The 18,044-nt window shown below is 31.7% G+C and overlaps 2 protein-coding genes across 17 annotated transcripts in view; both read left to right on the forward strand.

The window, feature by feature from the left end:
- LOC116336680 overlaps window positions 1-9,993 on the forward strand; it is a 28,297-nt gene extending 18,304 nt beyond the window's left edge. For 5 of the 11 annotated variants that reach the window (XM_031760694.1, XM_031760693.1, XM_031760696.1 and 2 more), the window contains 14 exons: window positions 3,272-3,403; window positions 3,487-3,648; window positions 3,709-3,870; window positions 3,934-4,122; window positions 4,184-4,321; window positions 4,830-5,012; window positions 5,659-5,841; window positions 5,914-6,045; window positions 6,244-6,384; window positions 8,551-8,874; window positions 8,944-9,100; window positions 9,189-9,355; window positions 9,425-9,607; window positions 9,700-9,993. In XM_031760694.1, coding sequence (XP_031616554.1) covers window positions 3,272-3,403; window positions 3,487-3,648; window positions 3,709-3,870; window positions 3,934-4,122; window positions 4,184-4,321; window positions 4,830-5,012; window positions 5,659-5,841; window positions 5,914-6,045; window positions 6,244-6,384; window positions 8,551-8,874; window positions 8,944-9,100; window positions 9,189-9,355; window positions 9,425-9,607; window positions 9,700-9,887 — 2,441 coding nt within the window. In that variant the 3' untranslated portion in view covers window positions 9,888-9,993. Of the gene's footprint in view, window positions 1-3,271; window positions 3,404-3,486; window positions 3,649-3,708; window positions 3,871-3,933; window positions 4,123-4,183; window positions 4,322-4,829; window positions 5,013-5,658; window positions 5,842-5,913; window positions 6,083-6,243; window positions 6,385-8,550; window positions 8,875-8,943; window positions 9,101-9,188; window positions 9,356-9,424; window positions 9,608-9,699 lie in introns of those variants that run through there. The other 6 variants (XM_031760699.1, XM_031760700.1, XM_031760701.1 and 3 more) reach the window with 4 other exon arrangements.
- A 1,579-nt stretch (window positions 9,994-11,572) lies between these two features.
- On the forward strand, window positions 11,573-17,571 carry LOC116352571 (putative homeodomain transcription factor). 6 transcript variants are annotated; one of them, XM_031785275.1, is made up of 10 exons: window positions 11,573-11,950; window positions 12,130-12,297; window positions 14,138-14,256; window positions 14,331-14,470; window positions 14,549-15,501; window positions 15,571-15,904; window positions 15,976-16,154; window positions 16,222-16,572; window positions 16,643-16,978; window positions 17,074-17,571. In XM_031785275.1, the coding sequence occupies exons 3-10, from the start codon at window positions 14,231-14,233 to the stop codon at window positions 17,221-17,223; spliced, it is 2,469 nt and encodes an 822-aa protein (XP_031641135.1). In that variant the 5' UTR covers window positions 11,573-11,950; window positions 12,130-12,297; window positions 14,138-14,230; the 3' UTR covers window positions 17,224-17,571. The 6 variants fall into 6 exon arrangements, with proteins under 6 accessions (XP_031641135.1, XP_031641136.1, XP_031641138.1 ...); XM_031785276.1 differs by having other exon boundaries at window positions 11,573-11,780; window positions 11,951-12,297; XM_031785278.1 differs by having other exon boundaries at window positions 11,573-11,780.
- Window positions 17,572-18,044: the final 473 nt, after the last annotated feature.

Raw genomic sequence — 18,044 nt, forward strand, 5'->3', positions numbered from 1 at the left:
CTAATCAAATTTAATAAAAAAAAAACAACAACAACCAAATTTGTTTATTTTCCAAAGACTATGGCCTTATTTGCAAACAAATCTGACAAAATGTTTTTGTATGTATATCACAGATGACGAATGTTTCTATGTTGGAATGGCTCATCCAGCGCAATCATCACGTAAAGGAAATAATTATGTACCGAACGATTATCGACCATTTCAATGCTGTCCAACGAAATTGGAGCGTCAAACACGCGTACCAAAAATGTCGGCGCAAAAGCTAAGCCATCAGAAGGATACCGATGACAAGTCACGTAAATCACAATTCGAATTTAGTTCTTCGAAAGCAAGAACATCAGAGAGTAGTGGCCGTAAAAGTGACAGTAAATTGAAAACTGAATCCGAATCGAAATATAGCGGCGGTCCAAATTCAGCCACATCATCATCATCAACATCATCAAAAAAGTCGAGCAATAGCAAAAAATCGAATGATGATAATATCTTGCCCGTGAAGGAGCTTAAAAAAGCTTCCCAAAAAGCCAAAGAGACCAACAAAGCAAAACCAGGTCAGAAGGGTTTGTTAGGTATCGCTAAAATTGTTAATTGGTTTTAAAACGACAACAAAATCCAAAGCATTAGATTTGCACAAATAATAATTGTTTGAAACAAATGAAAAAAAAAATCAATATCACATACACACACCAGCGTTATTTTTTTTATTTTTTTTTTTTCGACATTTAAATCCGTTCCGATGAGTATATTCATTGCTTCTACACACGTATGGTAAGCGTTCCATAATTTAAAAAGAATTCAAACGATAAAAACCATTCAAAATCTCAAGAAAAACTAGTCAAATGACACTTGCCGATCCAGTAACGTAGATTTCTAATTTAGTAATCTGGCTCAGAAGGTGTCAATTGTCGTAAAATTTCGTTACAACATCTAACCATAAGAAAATGGCATCGCTTACCATATGTGCTTCTACATCATTTATTTATCAAAATCAAACCGTTTTTGATTGGTCAATCTTTTCCCCATGATGTTGTTTGTAAATTTTCTCTTGGTTGCGCTTTTATTCAAAAGTTTTCACACATGTATATCATGCATATCATATATCATTATCGAATTCAAATCATTTTTCTAAGAGTTCCATTCGGCAAATCCTGCATGCACCGCTCATCCAGTTTTTCGTCATTTTACTTTTTCGATTTTGTATATAAAAAAGTCGTTGCAAAATCATCAACCCCAACATTATCAGCAAAGAAATCAAGAACAATTGATCGACAACAAAACCAATTCATTTTTTATTGATGTTATAGGATCTAACTTAGACAATCTATTACGAGCTGTACGTAGTCAAATAAAGGTTCTGTTTGATGCTGATTTCCTATAATAATGTCGATTTTCTATGTGCGCCCTATATCATAACTGTCTATGAACTAGATATATATACATAAATATAGTTGAAAGAGGAAAATTAAAATAATAAAAATCTGTCAAAGTACACAAAAATATATGTTATGCCAATCAAGTCAGTCAATTCACAGTCAATAAATTCATGCATACTTTTAACATTTTTTAATTATAATATACAATTCAACTTCTATAAACACAACAAGTTTTATAATTTTGAGAACAGAACAATCAATTTAAAAAAAATGCACCAATCAATTGTTTTTGCATACATATAAAACAAGATATGTACAAATAATCACTTCATTTTTTTTTCATCTGTTTAATCCAAATTTTTCACGAAAAGAATGATTATGGACCGAATAAAATTAATTTCGAATGGAAAGCATTTCTTTTTAAACTGGTGGATACTGCAGGTTTCACAATTTTTATTTTTGATTATACTCTTTTTAAGTCCAAATACATGTCTGGTGCCGTTTAAAAGATTACGCTGTTGCAATGTTTTTTTTTTTAATCTTCTCGATGAGTTTGAATTTATTTATTTATTTATTTTCATGTGTTTGTGATATTTTTAAAATTATATACATATGGAAAATAAAACTAAAAAAAATAAATTTAAACCAAAGAAATAAAATCGTAAATGACGACAAAATGTTCAAATAAGTGTTGCCAAGTCTACTTAACGGGTCCACCAGTGTAATGCAACAATATACCTCCTTTTATCTTTAAATGTGAACTATAAAGTAAGTGGAATTGTAGAGATCGTGTGTAAAAGTATCATTGGAATCTTGAAATCAATTGGCTATTATTATGGATGAAAGCAATCATTATACACCAAGGGACAAATCAGTACTAGATTAAATTCTTCGATCACCCAATTTAGTTGAATTCAGTTCAATCCCAAGAAAAAACGGTTTGACTTGCAACTGATTTTTTGGATTTGAATAGAGTTGAGTCTACTACTGCTTCGCTCCTTATACACGGACATCGTTGTAAAAGACTTGGACTGATTTTTCTTTGTTGAAAAAAGAAGAAAAATAAATGCGAATGAACTATACGATTTTTTTTTATTTAGTTGTGTAAAAATAAAAAGACTTTATTAAAACAAAACGCGAATTACTTTAAAACTCTAAACTCAATCAAATTATCAAAATTGTACAATTTCGAACAAATCATGGTGTGGATTTTTAAATTTAAATCAGATTGTTAAAGTTTGTTTTTAAGAAAAACGTGGATCAACAAATAAATGTTTTGATTTGATTTTGTCACAAAAAACAACAACACAGATTTACTTAATCGAACGATCATTAAATTATTTAAATGAATTTTCAAAGTCAAACGAAAATTTGAAGCATCAATTTGGAGTTGGTTTCAATATTGCTGCTTATCAACTTCAATTAATTAGAAGAAGAAATTAATGCATAGTGTATATTTGCATTAGTGGTTCTTAATTTTGAAATATTTAACACCGATTTGATAAGCTTTGAGGTACATGACACGAGGATCTCAAGCTACCTCCGGTGCCAAACGTCAAATAATACATTTTGATCAAGTTTAGATGCACGATTTAATGTTCATCAGACTCGAGGCGGAAATCACTCTTAGTCTAAGTGAGAAAAACGATCTTTAAGACAAATTTCTTCTCGAGTTTTTTTAGAATAACATTTCTTCATTTTGTTTTATGCCACTTGATGCTAAGAACAATTCAAAGTCACATTCTAACTAACTAACTTAAAACTTTGTAAAAAAAAATATGGAATTACGATTGAAATTAGCGGCTGCAGGGCGTAAGTAAGCGTTAGAATTGAGTTTCGTTGGAAATAATATAATTACAGATTGAGTTTGTTGTTATTTTTGTTTATATGTTGTATTCTAGGAAATTTGGAAAATGAAACCTATGTTTTAGACTGGATGATTGAACAAAAGACTGACGAAAGTATTGAAGAAATCGATCGTCCAACATTATTTGAATACATAGGTTCGAAAGATTTCTTAGCTGTTGTATTCTGTAAGTTACACTCATCTACAAAGAAATATTCCGAGATTCGTATTGCACAATTTTTATGAAATGTTCCTTATAATATTGTAAAGATGATCCAGAAGATTCGGACGCTCGCCGAATTTTGCGCCATATTGAGCTAATTGATGACGAAGCTTCAGAATATGGTATTACAATAGTTAAAACAACCGATAAATTAATGGCGAAAAAATATGGATATAGAAAATTACCCGGTTTAACATACTTCAGAAAGGGTAAGAAAAGAAGTCCCGGTGGTAAAACTCTTTGATAAACTTTACAACTAACAAATTTAGGCAAAAATATCAATTATGATGGTGACATTGACGATGAGGAGGAAGTCCTTGATTGGCTTACGTTACCAGACAACATGGAAATGACGGATCATATCGAAAAAGTTAATCGCAAAATGTTTCAAAAGATTCGACAGACATCCGATTATTTGGCAGTTTTTTTTTGTAAATTTCATTTGCATTTTTAAATTTGAATCAATATTTATACAATAAATAATCGCATTTCAGATAGTGATGATTGTAAACAATGTCCCCGAGTATTGGCAGAGATTGAGCATATTGATGATGAAGCTGATGGTGCGGGTATTAATTTTGTTAAGATTGACGACAAAACAATGGCAAAAGAATTTGGTGTTTTTGCACTTCCGGCTATTCTATTTTTCCGTCAAAATTCAAAAGAGCCAGTCATTTATGCTGGTTAGTTTTATATGGAATACAAATTACAATTGCATTCAATTGATTGTCATTTTCCACACAGGTGACTTATATGAAGAAGATCAAATCTTAAATTGGCTAATGACACAAAAAGATCCAGGTGGTGATGTGATCGAAGATTTGGAGGGACAACGTCTTATCGATTTAATCGAACAATCGGGTTCAATGGCAGTTTACTTCTGTGAGTTGTTTTATTCTAAAGTATTTTTTTTTAAGAGAACACAGAGAAAAACGTCACTGCATTGAATTATATGGTTTCAAATGAATTGAAGAATGCCTTAGTATTTTACAGATAATAGATTACAGCTATTTGTACAACAAATAGCCGATTCACGTTTATATCGTGTGATAAAATACGAAAGGATTTAATACTATTTCATAAAATTCAAAACAGTCTTTACCGATGTTTTTCTGTGTGCAAAGATTCCAAACCACGGGCCATGTAATTAAAATATAATTCATTTATGTTTCCAAATAAATCCGAAAACCATGAAATAGAATAAGACTATATTATATATTTCTTTCAATACCTACCTGATTCAAGTGAAAAATACCTCGCCCATTTTTAATTTCATACTTCATTTATATATGCTGGAATTATTTATTGATACGATAAAAAAAATTATATCCGGGAACAAAACTTACTTTTCAAACTTGATCTAAGAGAATAAAACTCACTATTAAAACAGGGAATAAAACTCACTGCGATATGTGTAGTTCTAAAGCAATGCGAAAAGCGCGCTTGAAAAAGGATAAAGAGACGACACAGGCTACTAACCAACCACCAAGTGATAACCCTGATGAATTGGCCGCGGCTTCAGCAACACCGCTACCAACACCAACCCAACATCATCATGGCGCACACGATGAGGGTATTTCGATATGGTGGTTAAATCCATACAAACAAAAATAGTATTCCTGAGCCAAAAATGATCTTTGTAAATTGTTCACTCAACTCAACAAAACAAAAAAAAATTCATTATGAGATTTATTGCGATTTTTTGCAAATTGCACGCACATTTAACTGAATGTGTCCCAATGCAATACTTCAAATGAATGCCAATTTTACCTTTCCAATTGACGCATTACATGTTTTTAAAGTATTAACCATCTAATAGTGTATGTATTAGATATTAGTTTCATAATGAGTAGCATATATTCAGTTCCTTTTAGTACCCCGTGAAAAAAAAAAAAAAACAAATACTCAATCATTTGTTCAATTATGTAATTATAATTACTATTGGTGATTGAATTCCTGGGATATTTTGAAACACAGACTTTGAATGCCGTTTTCTGTTAGTATTGGATTTGAACATAGAATTTTCCATTAGAGCATAGAACATAGAATTTTCCGTTTACATATCATATTATTTTGATATAAAAACTGTACATTTCAAGAAACTCCAACAATTTTCAATAGAGAAGTCTATATAATTGTTTTTTTTTTTTTAAATATATACTAAAACCATTCGAATTGATTCATTTTATTCATTTTTATTCGTTTTCATAATAAAATAGATAGTGACGATTGTGAACAATGCACAAAAACTTTGGAAGAGCTGGAAAACATTGACGATGATTGCGATCGGCATGGCATCACCTTTGTCAAAACAAAAGATTTCTCCGTTGCCGAACAATTTGGCGTTCATGATTTTCCTGCGCTAGTGTATTTTGAAAGCAGCATCCCAAATGTATTCGAAGGTGAATAGTATTTAATTCGTAAATAAAATAAACGAATAGACGAATTTAACTTTTGAAAAACATTAAATTCAGGTCAATTGAATGAAGAAGAGGAGGTTTTACAGTGGCTCATTACACAGAAAACTGAAGATCGTATAGAACTCATAACTAGACAAATGCTTGAATCGATGGTTGCAGACACGCAATATTTAGCAGTATATTTCTGTAAGTTGGTAATGAGAGAGGATATGTCTAAAAAAATGTGAGAAAAAAAACGAATATGTGTTGAAACATTTTTTATATTCCGAAGTATATTATTTTTATTTTTCCCTGGTTGGTTTTCATTTCTCCCGAACTTGCATTAAATGATTGTTCATAATCACCATTTCCGATGCCAAAAATCAAAACAATTATAATTATTAGCACCTGAACGTTATCAAAATCAACCATCTTATTGCCGAAGTCTTTGTTCACCGCTTCCAAAAAAATTAAAAATAAAGGACTCAAAGCATCCATTATTGCTAGAGTATTTGGAACGTAAAAAGCAAATGGTAGAGAAGCAAGGTACAAAACATATAAAATGGATGGAAGAAGTCAATGTTGCTATTATTAAAACGATTTTCATTCGAATGAAACCGCATAACGCTTGGTTTGTGTACGTTTTTTTTCCACTAACAATCCAAAGAGGCATCGGACATGAAATCTACTGTAAGGCAACCAGGTTTTTCATGGATTGGTTTCAATACATAGACGGGAATCAATAGAGAAAATTGATGAAATTTTTGAAAATAATAATCTAATTTTGCTTATAAATCGGGTAAAAGTTGGGACAAAGTAGCGAACAGGACAATTAAAAGTAAAATCGAATTTGATGTTTTTGTTTTTTATTCAAATATGTAAAAAGAATTTCGAATTTCGTCATTTATTTGTTTCCGATTTTGTCAACGGTATTTTTTGGAGACTATTCGTTGGTATTCAAACAATGGTGAATGACTCTAATGGACACACTTTCAGCGAATGCGTTCTTTAAAATAATCTAACTTTAAAAACTTTATCGCATTGAAATTCACATAGAATTAAGAAGTTATTTTGAACGGATCATTTTAATCACACACTTTGTTGAAATGTGTTACACACATTAAAAAAGATAATCGAATTTTTCTAGCAATAAAATATTGCAGAAATGATTTACGTTGAAGGCATACTATAAGTTCTGACCCAAAAATAGGACATGGCCGAAAATCGATTCTATCTAGTGAAAAAGTCGATTACGAGAGTTATAAGGAATTTGACATGAAACCAATCTATGTTTAAGCCTATTCAAAATACAGTGGGAAAATCTTATCTTTCGACACTCTCTGGGAGCTGACTCCTCCAACCATATGAACTCAAATAACATATTTACATTTCGCTATGGAGTGGTAAAAATTAAAATTTTAACATTTGAATTGAAAAAAAAAATGAAAAATACATTTTCGAACCACCATAATTATTGGTAATATCGACAATTTTCTAATTCAAGCATTGATCCAACTTTTGAAAAAATACCTTAGATTCAAATGCCAACCACCATAAGAAAAAAATAGCGTTTTTGAACAGCTTTATTACAATTCAAAGTGAAGAGATAAACGAATATCTATTTATTTGAGTTTTAACCACAAAACATGTTTTCGAATACAAAAAGCAATAAATATTGATGAGAATATTGTTTGGCCATCGTGAGACAACATTTGAATCAAATGCTTCGACGGCATATAGGTGAAATCATATGTTTGTGCAGGTTGGCCTCCAAAGAGAGTCAAGGGGCGAAGCAGTACTAGATTCAATTCTTTCAATTCCATTCAATTCCATTTACTTCAGCCAATTTTAGGTATTACAAGGAGATCTCTCGTAAAAAATGACAAAAAAATAAATAGTTTTTTTTCTTCAATTCTCAAATTTTGGTCAATTTTTTGTATCGCCTGGTTCAATCAGAATAAAAAAAATCACATTCTTTATCATCCAAATCACACTTGGCGAATAATACACGCAAGTGTCATTTTGCTGCTATATGGCGACTTTATATGAAACTCTCCTTGTAATACCTAAAATTTGCTGAAGTAAATGAGTTAAAACACACGGACTAGAATTTAATTTGGAATTGAATAGAATTCAGTGGAATTGAATAGAATTGATAGAATTGAATCTAGTACTGCTCCGCCTCTTGAAGAGAGTAGAAAGAACGGATTGACAATGTATCTTCGGAGAAACTACTTGACCTCTAAAGCGTGATAATAATCCCAACATTCATCCTACTTCATATTAAAGAAATTTTATAAGTTTAGTACGCAATCGGCATGAATTTTTTGCATTGATTCTGGAGTATGGAAGCCAGATGGGTAATATTACTTAAGAATATTGTGTCCGAATCTACGGTTGATTGATTAAATTTTACGAAAAAATTATTTGAAACGAATCAATACGGTTATTAAATAACATAAAATCATAAAAAGTCAATACACGCTTGCTTCATTTTAAACGAAATCTGCAGTCCATTTGGCTTTTGTTTAATTAATTCAATTCGGTGAAACTTTGGTGAAAATTATTTCTGCGAATATCTTTTTCTCGCTTTTCTGTCTAGTTGCTCAATCAATTAACTTACTAGAATATAATATATGAATTTCAAACAATTATAGAAAAATGTTGATGGAATACAATTGTTTTTGTTATTTTTTTTTTATTTTATCACAGATAAAATAAATTGTAATATTTGTGATCAAATTCTTGAGGGTCTTGAGTTGATTGATGATGAGTGCGATGTGTTCGGTATTCACATGGTTAAGATTCAGGATCCACAACTAGCAAAACGATACTCGATCAAAACGTTTCCAGCGCTCGTATACTTCCGAAATGGAAATCCATTGCTTTTCGAAGGTGACATGCAAAATGAGCAATCAGTACTCGAGTGGCTTATTGATGATGATAATCGTGAATTGGCTGACGAAATAGAAGAAGTAAATGAACGCATGTTGGAGCGTTTATTGGACGAATCATCTTTATTGGTTGTATTTTTCTGTAAGTTTTTTTTTCGATAAAATGACCATCATATTATTGTTATAAATTGCATTTGGTAAAATGATTTAGATGATGAGGATTGTGCCGAATGCGAAGAAATTCTCGAAGAACTTGAACAAATCGACGGGGAAGCCGATATGTTTGGAATTGATTTCGTGAAAATTGCCAGTCATGAAGCAGCCCAAAAATATGAAGTTAACAGCATTCCTGCTCTTGTTTATTTCCGGTGAGCTATTCCCTTCCCCTTATATATCCGGCTAGGCCTAGCTACTCCTTATATAAACATCGACATGAATACTAATTTAATATTATAGGAAGCAAGTTCCGATGTTATATGATGGTGACTTACATCAGCATGATCGTATTTTAACTTGGCTTACCTCACAGGACGTGTTCGAAATAAAAAATGAAATCGAAGAAGTCAACCGAAAAATGTTGGACAAATTGCTAGAAGAAAATGAATTTTTGGCGGTTTATTTCTGTAATATTCAATTATAAAACAAATTTACAACAATGATCGTGAATGAATCAGCGGTTCATTTTAATTTAGATGAAGCCGATCATCCCGACAGTACACTGGTTCTTGAAAAGCTGGAAAATATCGATAGTGAAACAGACAATTTGGATATAACTTTTGTGAAAATGTCCGATTCAAGATATGCACGAAAGTGGGGCGTCACAAAACTACCTGCAATTGTTTACTTTAGGAAACGATTCCCAAGCATATATAGAGGTGAATGCAATACATTATGAAATTATTGATATGAAATTGAACTGAATCAAAGACATAATCTAAAAATGTAATTTTACCTCAAATCATTTCAGGAGATTTATTATCAGAAGACGAGGTTCTTGAATGGTTGCGAAAAAATCGTTTTCGTCAACCAGAACTAAATATTTTTATGTATGCTTTAATTGCCATATCAGTTGCATTCGTATTGTATACAGCATTCTTGCTGCAATGTTTTAAACCGCCTCCCACACCACCGCCAGTCAACGTGAAACAGCAGTAGATTGAAAGATCAACACAACAATAATATAATTTTATTTATGTTTATTTCTTAAATATCAAAAGATTTTGGTAATAAATTCTACCCAAGGAACAATTTGTAATGCAAATTCACCCATTACTAGGTACTAATTAATGGTCAAATTTGAGGCCGGATTTAAATGTGATTTCAGTCATTTTCACGGTTTCCATAGCGTAACACTCAGATGTGAATACACGGAAAAGAGGAACGACAGTCATTAGTATCAATTAATTATATATGGAAATATCTTTTTTTAAATTAAAAACTTTACTAACCTACGGGCTCCTTCCCTCCGTTCTACTTCCACTGTGCTGTTACTCAACGCTAACTAATTGTTATAACATTTGTTTTATATAATTTTTGGATTCAATGCTGCTGTTTGTCAGTTGATATTGTTTTCATTCGGTGCATTCTCTTCAGGTCTTTTCATCCGACGAAGTACTGTGTAATTTGAAGCCAAAACTTTAAACATTGAATAGACTCTCCCTTGAGCATTATGCATTTTGTAGCATCAATATCGCGGTGCCAAACAACTGACTGTGTTGCATCATTATTTGATTTCTGGACGTTGCGACATGTTATAGCCAACCACGTTTTTTCATTCGGAACGATGCCAATAACGTATTTCTTGCCTACAAGATTGACCAAGGTTGGTCAGCGGATTTCGGAATTTGGGCGCGACATTTAGCTTGTTTGCCAAATACAAGACTCTCATATCCAATCGCATGCTCTTCAATTTATAATCGCATAACGGTACAACTGCTTATTTGCAGTGGCGATTGTCACTCGCACATACGCTCGTTCAGTCTTAAGTTCCATTTTAGACACTCTCTCTCATTTTATTTCATTTTATATGGCTTGGGGTTTAGAAAAAAATGGGAGAGAGCCCACTGATTACATAAATAGAATACTTTACTGCCAATAAATTGTACGATACAATGGTGTGTGCGGAAACGAAAAATTATGGTTTGGTTAGCAAGAAACTGATCTTTTGCATTTTCATGTGTGAATTTCGGGAATTTGGACTTTTCGGGATATTGTATTCCGGAAAAATGTCCGGTCGCCCCACTGGACCACAGTGCTTCAAGGAGAAATCAAGGAATGCGTTATATGTAGCTCATATGATAATGAAATGAATTGTCAGAATTTTTTCACTACCTTCATCAAAGTATTTTTAGAAGGGTCACACAGATTTAATAATTATTTCATAGTTATTATACGAAATATATTATGCAGTAATTTTTACAGGACACAGTTATTAGGTAAGAGATATAATTAAAAAAAGATATAATTAAATGGCTAACTTATCATTCACAACCACTGAGAAACTTATCGAGTATATTGCATAACCATTTTTGTACATGATTCGAAATCTCGCGCTAATTTGCACCACAACAGGTTTTGGTGAGTTCTATAAAAGCGCTATTGTATTTGTGAACTGAACAAAAGAACTTATTTAAAAAAATCGTGTTTGCCCTCTACACGAAATTTGAAGATTAACTGAAGGAAATATTTGTTATTTTCATAAAATCCAATGATTTTCCTTTTTACATATTTCCAAATCAACAAATAATTTCATGAACAATAGATGTCGCCATAAACGTCCTGTTCAGACTTTTTGACACAATAAACGTCAACCCAAACAGGGAAATTTCCGATTTTGTTTTGATTTGCTTTTATATATCTATATATATAATTATAGTTAGTTTTTTTTGTGCTTAATATGTTAAGCATATTATTGAATAATGTGTCCCCGTTTCATTAGAATCGAACTATAAAGCACAACATCTATACACGGCAAATCAATAAAAATGGATAAATAATATTATTGGTCTGTTATCTATGAATGCAGCTTTTCAGTGCGAATTGATAAAAGTGAGTAAAATAAGACAGTGGAATTCCACCATGCAATACATGGTTTACTGAAGTACATGGGAAAATGGCGTAAAAAAATCAGCCGTAATCAAATTGATTTTCTTATACATAATTACATCGAAGAAATAGAAACGTAAAAACGTAAATAATATTGCATGTGGCATTTTAAGGTAATCAAACATTTCGCATTGTTCGGATATTTTCAATTCATTGTCATAGTCTTACGAGCACAATGGCCGACATTTAGTTTTTTGTTGCTACTCTGCAACCAAATAATTCGAAACAAGGTTCACATGTATCGCAAACTTGATCATCTGTCTTAAACGTAAACACATTCGTTCTTTTTCAGAAGTTACAATGCAATATCACCAATACATATCTTCATCAATCTATTTCACACACTCACAACAATCACATTATCATCAGAGTTGACGCAATAGCTTAATACACTCAACACAAAATATCTTTGAAAGTACCAAACAATGCAACTGCCAAATCAGTCTTTTTTGAACAAACGGTATGTACGAACATTAGTACAACTTGTGTGGGTTGTATTTACGCAATTTTTTGACAAAAAAAATATTTATACCATTTCTTCATCGGAAATCAATTTTGTCCAAACAAAACAAAAAAATTTAAAATAAAATTTGGTATGATATAATTATAATTAACAAATTGTTAAAGACATTGGTTTTGTTTTTGTATTAAATGCCTCTATAATAGATACATTTGCGTAAGGAATATAGTAATTCGAAGAAAAGTGCCTGTTTTATCTACTTATGTATTTAGTTTGTTGTCGCTTTGACCGAGTTCTGAAAATAAGTGTTGCCCATAAATTTGTATAATCCAAAAATAAATCGATTGGTGTAAAAAAGAAAATTGATGAGTTATTCACAATTTTTCATCATGCCGAACGAAAATATTTCGTTATTACACATACACATTTTTACATGGATCTCGTGTAGTTTTTTCATATTGTTTCGTATTCGCGAAGAGTACGTTTGCTTTGGCTTACGAAGTTTGAAGTAATTTTTACGATTAAATTATTTATCAAACTAGACTTTGAAATTGTGCATTTGTTTTATTTTCGGAACGTGAAGTAAAACGGAAGAACACATTTAATTGAATTTGAAGTTTCAAGTTCGGAAATGTCAAGCAATCTTACTTTCTCTTTTATTTTGGCATATCAGTGTGATACGGTTTGTTTCTGAAAATATTAGATCAATATTGATATCTTAAGTTTTTCTGACACCCATGCTCAAATGTAATTTGTAAAATGTTTAGTACTTTCATTGAATAAATATCATTACACCGTTGCCAATAAGTAGCAATTTTGAATTTATGGGATTTATTCTCATTTCGTACGTCTACGAAAATGTTTGTCTTTCACTTGCTTATCGTCACATCCAAAGTAAATATTTCGTCTTATTTCCTTTGTAATTCAACAAAAGCAATAATATTCTTCATAACGAGTAATACATAAACAATACGCTTTATGAAATAATATGTCGATACTTACTGTGATACTGTGTTACTGAAACTTTAATTTAATTACCAATTAATCGGTTACCATGACCAAAAAATTTATTGAACGAAAACCATTTTTATGCCGACCGAACCGGACCGAACTTAATAAGTTCATTATTAATGCTGGAAAAGTTTAAATGAAAAAACCACAGCAGTTCTGCCAATCAACTGTCAATAATAATAGAACATTGGCCATCAATTTCATAGTTTCAAATTCATGGTCCACGTGCAGATGATACATAATAGTGAACCATGCAGTAAAGAAATGCTTACTTTTAAGCGTCAAATATTTCAGGGTTACCAATTTATTTCAAGTTTAAGTAACTATTTTCTATATTGATGAATCGATATACAACAGAAAAAATGAATGATTAGATAATAAAGATTCAACACTATTGTCGACTTATACGAATGTTGCATTTGCGAGCGAATGTTTCATACATATTTTGCGAATGGAAGCAAATAATCACGCATACAAACTAAACACAGGAATGTTTATGTACAAATCACGACAATATGTCGCATCTCGCAAACAGTATGCGGCATTCGCGAATGGCTTCGAATGAAATATACGAATTTTCATAGATGTTGATGCGAATGAATATACTTAGGAAAAGTTTATATTTTGCGAATAAACTGCAATTCACGAATAGTAGAAAGCCCCTAGCCGAATGTTTATCAGCGTGTGCTAAACTTATTATACATAATTTTTCATATCAAAATTATATGGTCAAAATGTACGAATCATATTTCTAGTGTCACATTTAAAAAAAAAAATGTTCCCCGATTAAAAGTTTATAAAATTTTATTTTTGAACAATTAATTTTTAGGAAAAATATTTGCTTTTTGTAAAGTTTATGGTATTATGATTTCCATAAAATCACCAACAAAACTAAGGAGAAGTAAGCCATAAATGTAAAATTATGAAATTGGATGAAATCGTCGCTTGGTAACTATAATATTATTGATAATTTCAATCTTATTTTCGAATCTTATTTTGTTTTCCATTATCATATTGGCTAGGTATCAAAAGAAACTCGGTACATATGACAAGCAACCATGGGAGCAGACAGTTGAACATCGTATCCTTAGTGGATTTGTAAACACTCCATCAAAAAATGTTGCCTCTCGAACGGAATACATTGATGTCGATTTAGTTAGAGGTTTGATTAATACATGTCTGGTTTACGCAATTTCGAACATGTATTTATATATATTTATTTTGGTTAATTTATGTGCAGGATCAACATTTCCAAAAGCGAAACCAAAGCAAAGTCTTTTGACTGTGTTACAATTGGCTGTTATTCGTTACCTGTTGTTGCCATTGTATGCAAAATGGTGGGTTGCACAAACATCATCGAAAATTTTTGCATTTTTATTTTTTCTGTATGTGATGCAAATGTTGAATTGGGCCATTTATAGTTATAACGTGAATAAATCTCAAAGTAAATTGAATGAATCGAATACATACAATGCAAATAATCAAGATGATAGGATATCAACAAATGATTTTATTTCGATTACTGATTTATTTGTACCAATGACACTAAGTTTAGTACTGAGTTTGATTCATTCACAAATAGTTGCCACATCATCGACCAATTTATCAAAGTCCGATAAATTGAATAAAAACCCATTTCAACATAATCGCAAGAAACGTGAACGCAAAAAACGTCGAAAATCAACGCGATCACGGTCCACAGTAAACACATTGGAAACAAAACTTAGGACCAGCAATTTGTTTGACGAAAAAGTTGAAATCGAGTCTAATGTACAAATTACTTGTCGATTGAGTGACGAACAACAACAACAACAACAAGAAGAAGGCGAAGAGCAGCCACAACATCAACAGAATGAGGAAAATTGTATACGAAAGCGAAACGTCAATTGGTGTTCACCAATTAAAAGCAATTCATCCGAGCCCACGAACAGAAATGTTAAAAATGATGCAGTCGATAATCGAAATGGTAACGAACCCATCGGTGCCGATGATGATGGATTTGAAAGTCTGAATGGAAAAAGTTCAAGCGGCGAAGAAATGTTCGCACTGAATAATATTAATCAAGCAATCGGATTGAATGCAGAAGTTGAATCAACGACTCATACGAATAGTGCCTATCTAATTGGATCATTTGATGAAAATGACGCAAACCACAACAGTAATAACGAGCAAATTAATAGAATTTCTGAAAATGTATGTAAATGTTTTGTATTCGTCAAAATCAAATTTAAGTTTGAGTATGTTTTTTATTTTTAACGCCAGAATTGTGATAAAACAAATATGCGTAATTTATTAACATTAAAACGTACACGAATTACGCCTAAAATTATCTTAAAACGGTACACAAGTGATGAGGAAGAGGATGAGGCTGATGGATCACAACCATCATCGCCCAACTTGGCTCACAAACCAATTGGAGAAGGCTCATCAGCAGCAGAATGGATTGGCATCACAACAAATAGCGAAGAATGCAGCTATAGTTCAGCAGATAATTCTGAATCACAATTAGAATATTCAGAAAATAATAGTTGCGAATGGAATGATTATGTAATGCCAACGGTTATTTTGAATTCGAATTGTGCCATCGGCGATCGAAGTAATTATAATATTGAAAATAATTGTCAATAGATAAAATTTGCATAAAAAAAAATTCAATTTCCATTCCAGTAAACTGTACAACTTGGGACGGTCGAGAGGTGAAAAAAGCAGAAATGTCCGTGCTTGATATATCATCGGCAATCATAAAACGAGTTGAAGCGATTCCAGAAACTTGTGATTATATTTACATAGGACTTGTATTCAGCCTAGTCTTATCGTTAGTTCCGGCCTTTTGTCGTATTTGTGAAGTGTGTAATGTTAAACCAAACAATTTTCATTTTATTTGAATTCATGATCAATTTGACATTTTTTTAGGCTGTAATAAATTCATCTGAATCGAATGAAATCAACTTTATGGATATGCCAGCATTACTTTTGGACAAAACCTTATTTTCATATGAAGAAACATTGCATCTGGCATTTGAGGCGGCAACATGGCAGAAAACTGTGCTGTTTATTGATTTTCTTCTACGGTTTTTCCTGACATTTTTGTTCTTTTTTTTATTGGCTGTAGCCGAACGTACATTTAAACAGAGATTTTTATATGCAAAACTTTTCTCACATTTGACGTCATCGCGACGTGCACGAAAATCAGAACTGCCACATTTCCGATTGAATAAAGTTCGGAATATTAAGACTTGGTTAAGTGTTCGATCTTATCTCAAGGTTTGTATAAGATTTCGACTTAAATATCACAATTTAAATGTCTACCAACGATGTTATGTTTTATTTTCAGAGACGGGGACCACAGCGCTCCGTCGATGTTATTGTGTCAGGAGCATTTATTTTGACACTACTTTTGTTAGGATACTTGAGCGTTCAATGGTTAAAAGATTCGGTACAGCTACAATCCCAACATACACTTGAAGCACTTATTTGGTCGTGTGCATTGGGTTGTTTTCTAACACGATTCATGACACTCGGTACGAAAATTAATCGAAAATACCGTAGCATTTCAGTATTGATCACTGAACAAATAAATTTGTATTTGCAAATTGAACAAAAACCACACAACAAAGACGAACTTATGGTCTCGAATAGTGTTTTAAAATTAGCTGCAGATTTACTTAAGGTAAACATAAATTTTGAGTTATTGATGACTCAAAATGACAAAAACAAACAATTTATTTCAAAGTACATGTTTTTTTATTGTTTATTTATTTTCAGGAATTGGAATCACCATTTAAAATTAGCGGTCTTAGTGCAAATCCATATTTATATACAACAATCAAAGTAGTCATACTGTCCGCATTGAGTGGTGTTCTAAGTGAAATGTTAGGATTTAAATTAAAACTACATAAAATAAAAATTAAATAAAATATATTTTTTAGAAGAAATTTAGAACATATGAACGCTAATACAATTAATAGACTTTAATTCGAATGTTCCTCTTATCTTGCAGTTTCACCATTAGTAAATATAGGTATAGAATATTATGATATTTAAAATATTGGTAGTAAAATTATCATAAGAGAATGAAAGGATATTTCTAGATCCAGTCACGTGAGTGCATCGTGCCGATTAAAATTTGAAAATGTCAAAGACCAATTGTATTCTTTTTATTCAAAAGCTGCAAAGATATATAATGTATGGCCAAATTTTTCAATCGAAAATTTGCAATCGATGCACGAAGTCGAATTAAATGAAGAGAAAAATAATAGCAAACAATGATTGTCTTTTTATTTGTGGAAAGAATTATGAGGTGAACAAAACAGGTTCTTCGTCGACTTGAAATAAAATTAATGCGCTCAATGAACTGAGCAACTCAGTCATCTGTGGATGTTTGATTTGAATATCTTGAATATTTCAAAATATTCATATGTGACTGTTTTTAATTTTTCATAATTGTAGGATATAAAACCCTGTTTTAAGGAAAAAGAAACGAATTTTTTCAAAAAATATCGCATAATTCAGATGGGAAGCTATGAAGAAGGCTTTGTTGACGCAAATGCATAGATAAATCTTCTAACGGACGTAAGAAGAAAATGCAGTGTTGGAATGTGTAACAGAATGGTTTTAAATAAACAATGATATTTATAAACTCAAAACCGTCCAGTCGAATCCATTCCTTACGAAAAGGCACGTTATCCTTTTCTATAGCCATAGTCAATATATTGCAAGCAGAACGGGACTGTTTT

This window comes from Contarinia nasturtii, unplaced genomic scaffold, assembly GCF_009176525.2.
Source record: "Contarinia nasturtii isolate CC-2019 unplaced genomic scaffold, AAFC_CNas_1.1 Cnas_scaffold_187, whole genome shotgun sequence".
NCBI classification, from domain to species: domain Eukaryota; kingdom Metazoa; phylum Arthropoda; class Insecta; order Diptera; family Cecidomyiidae; genus Contarinia; species Contarinia nasturtii.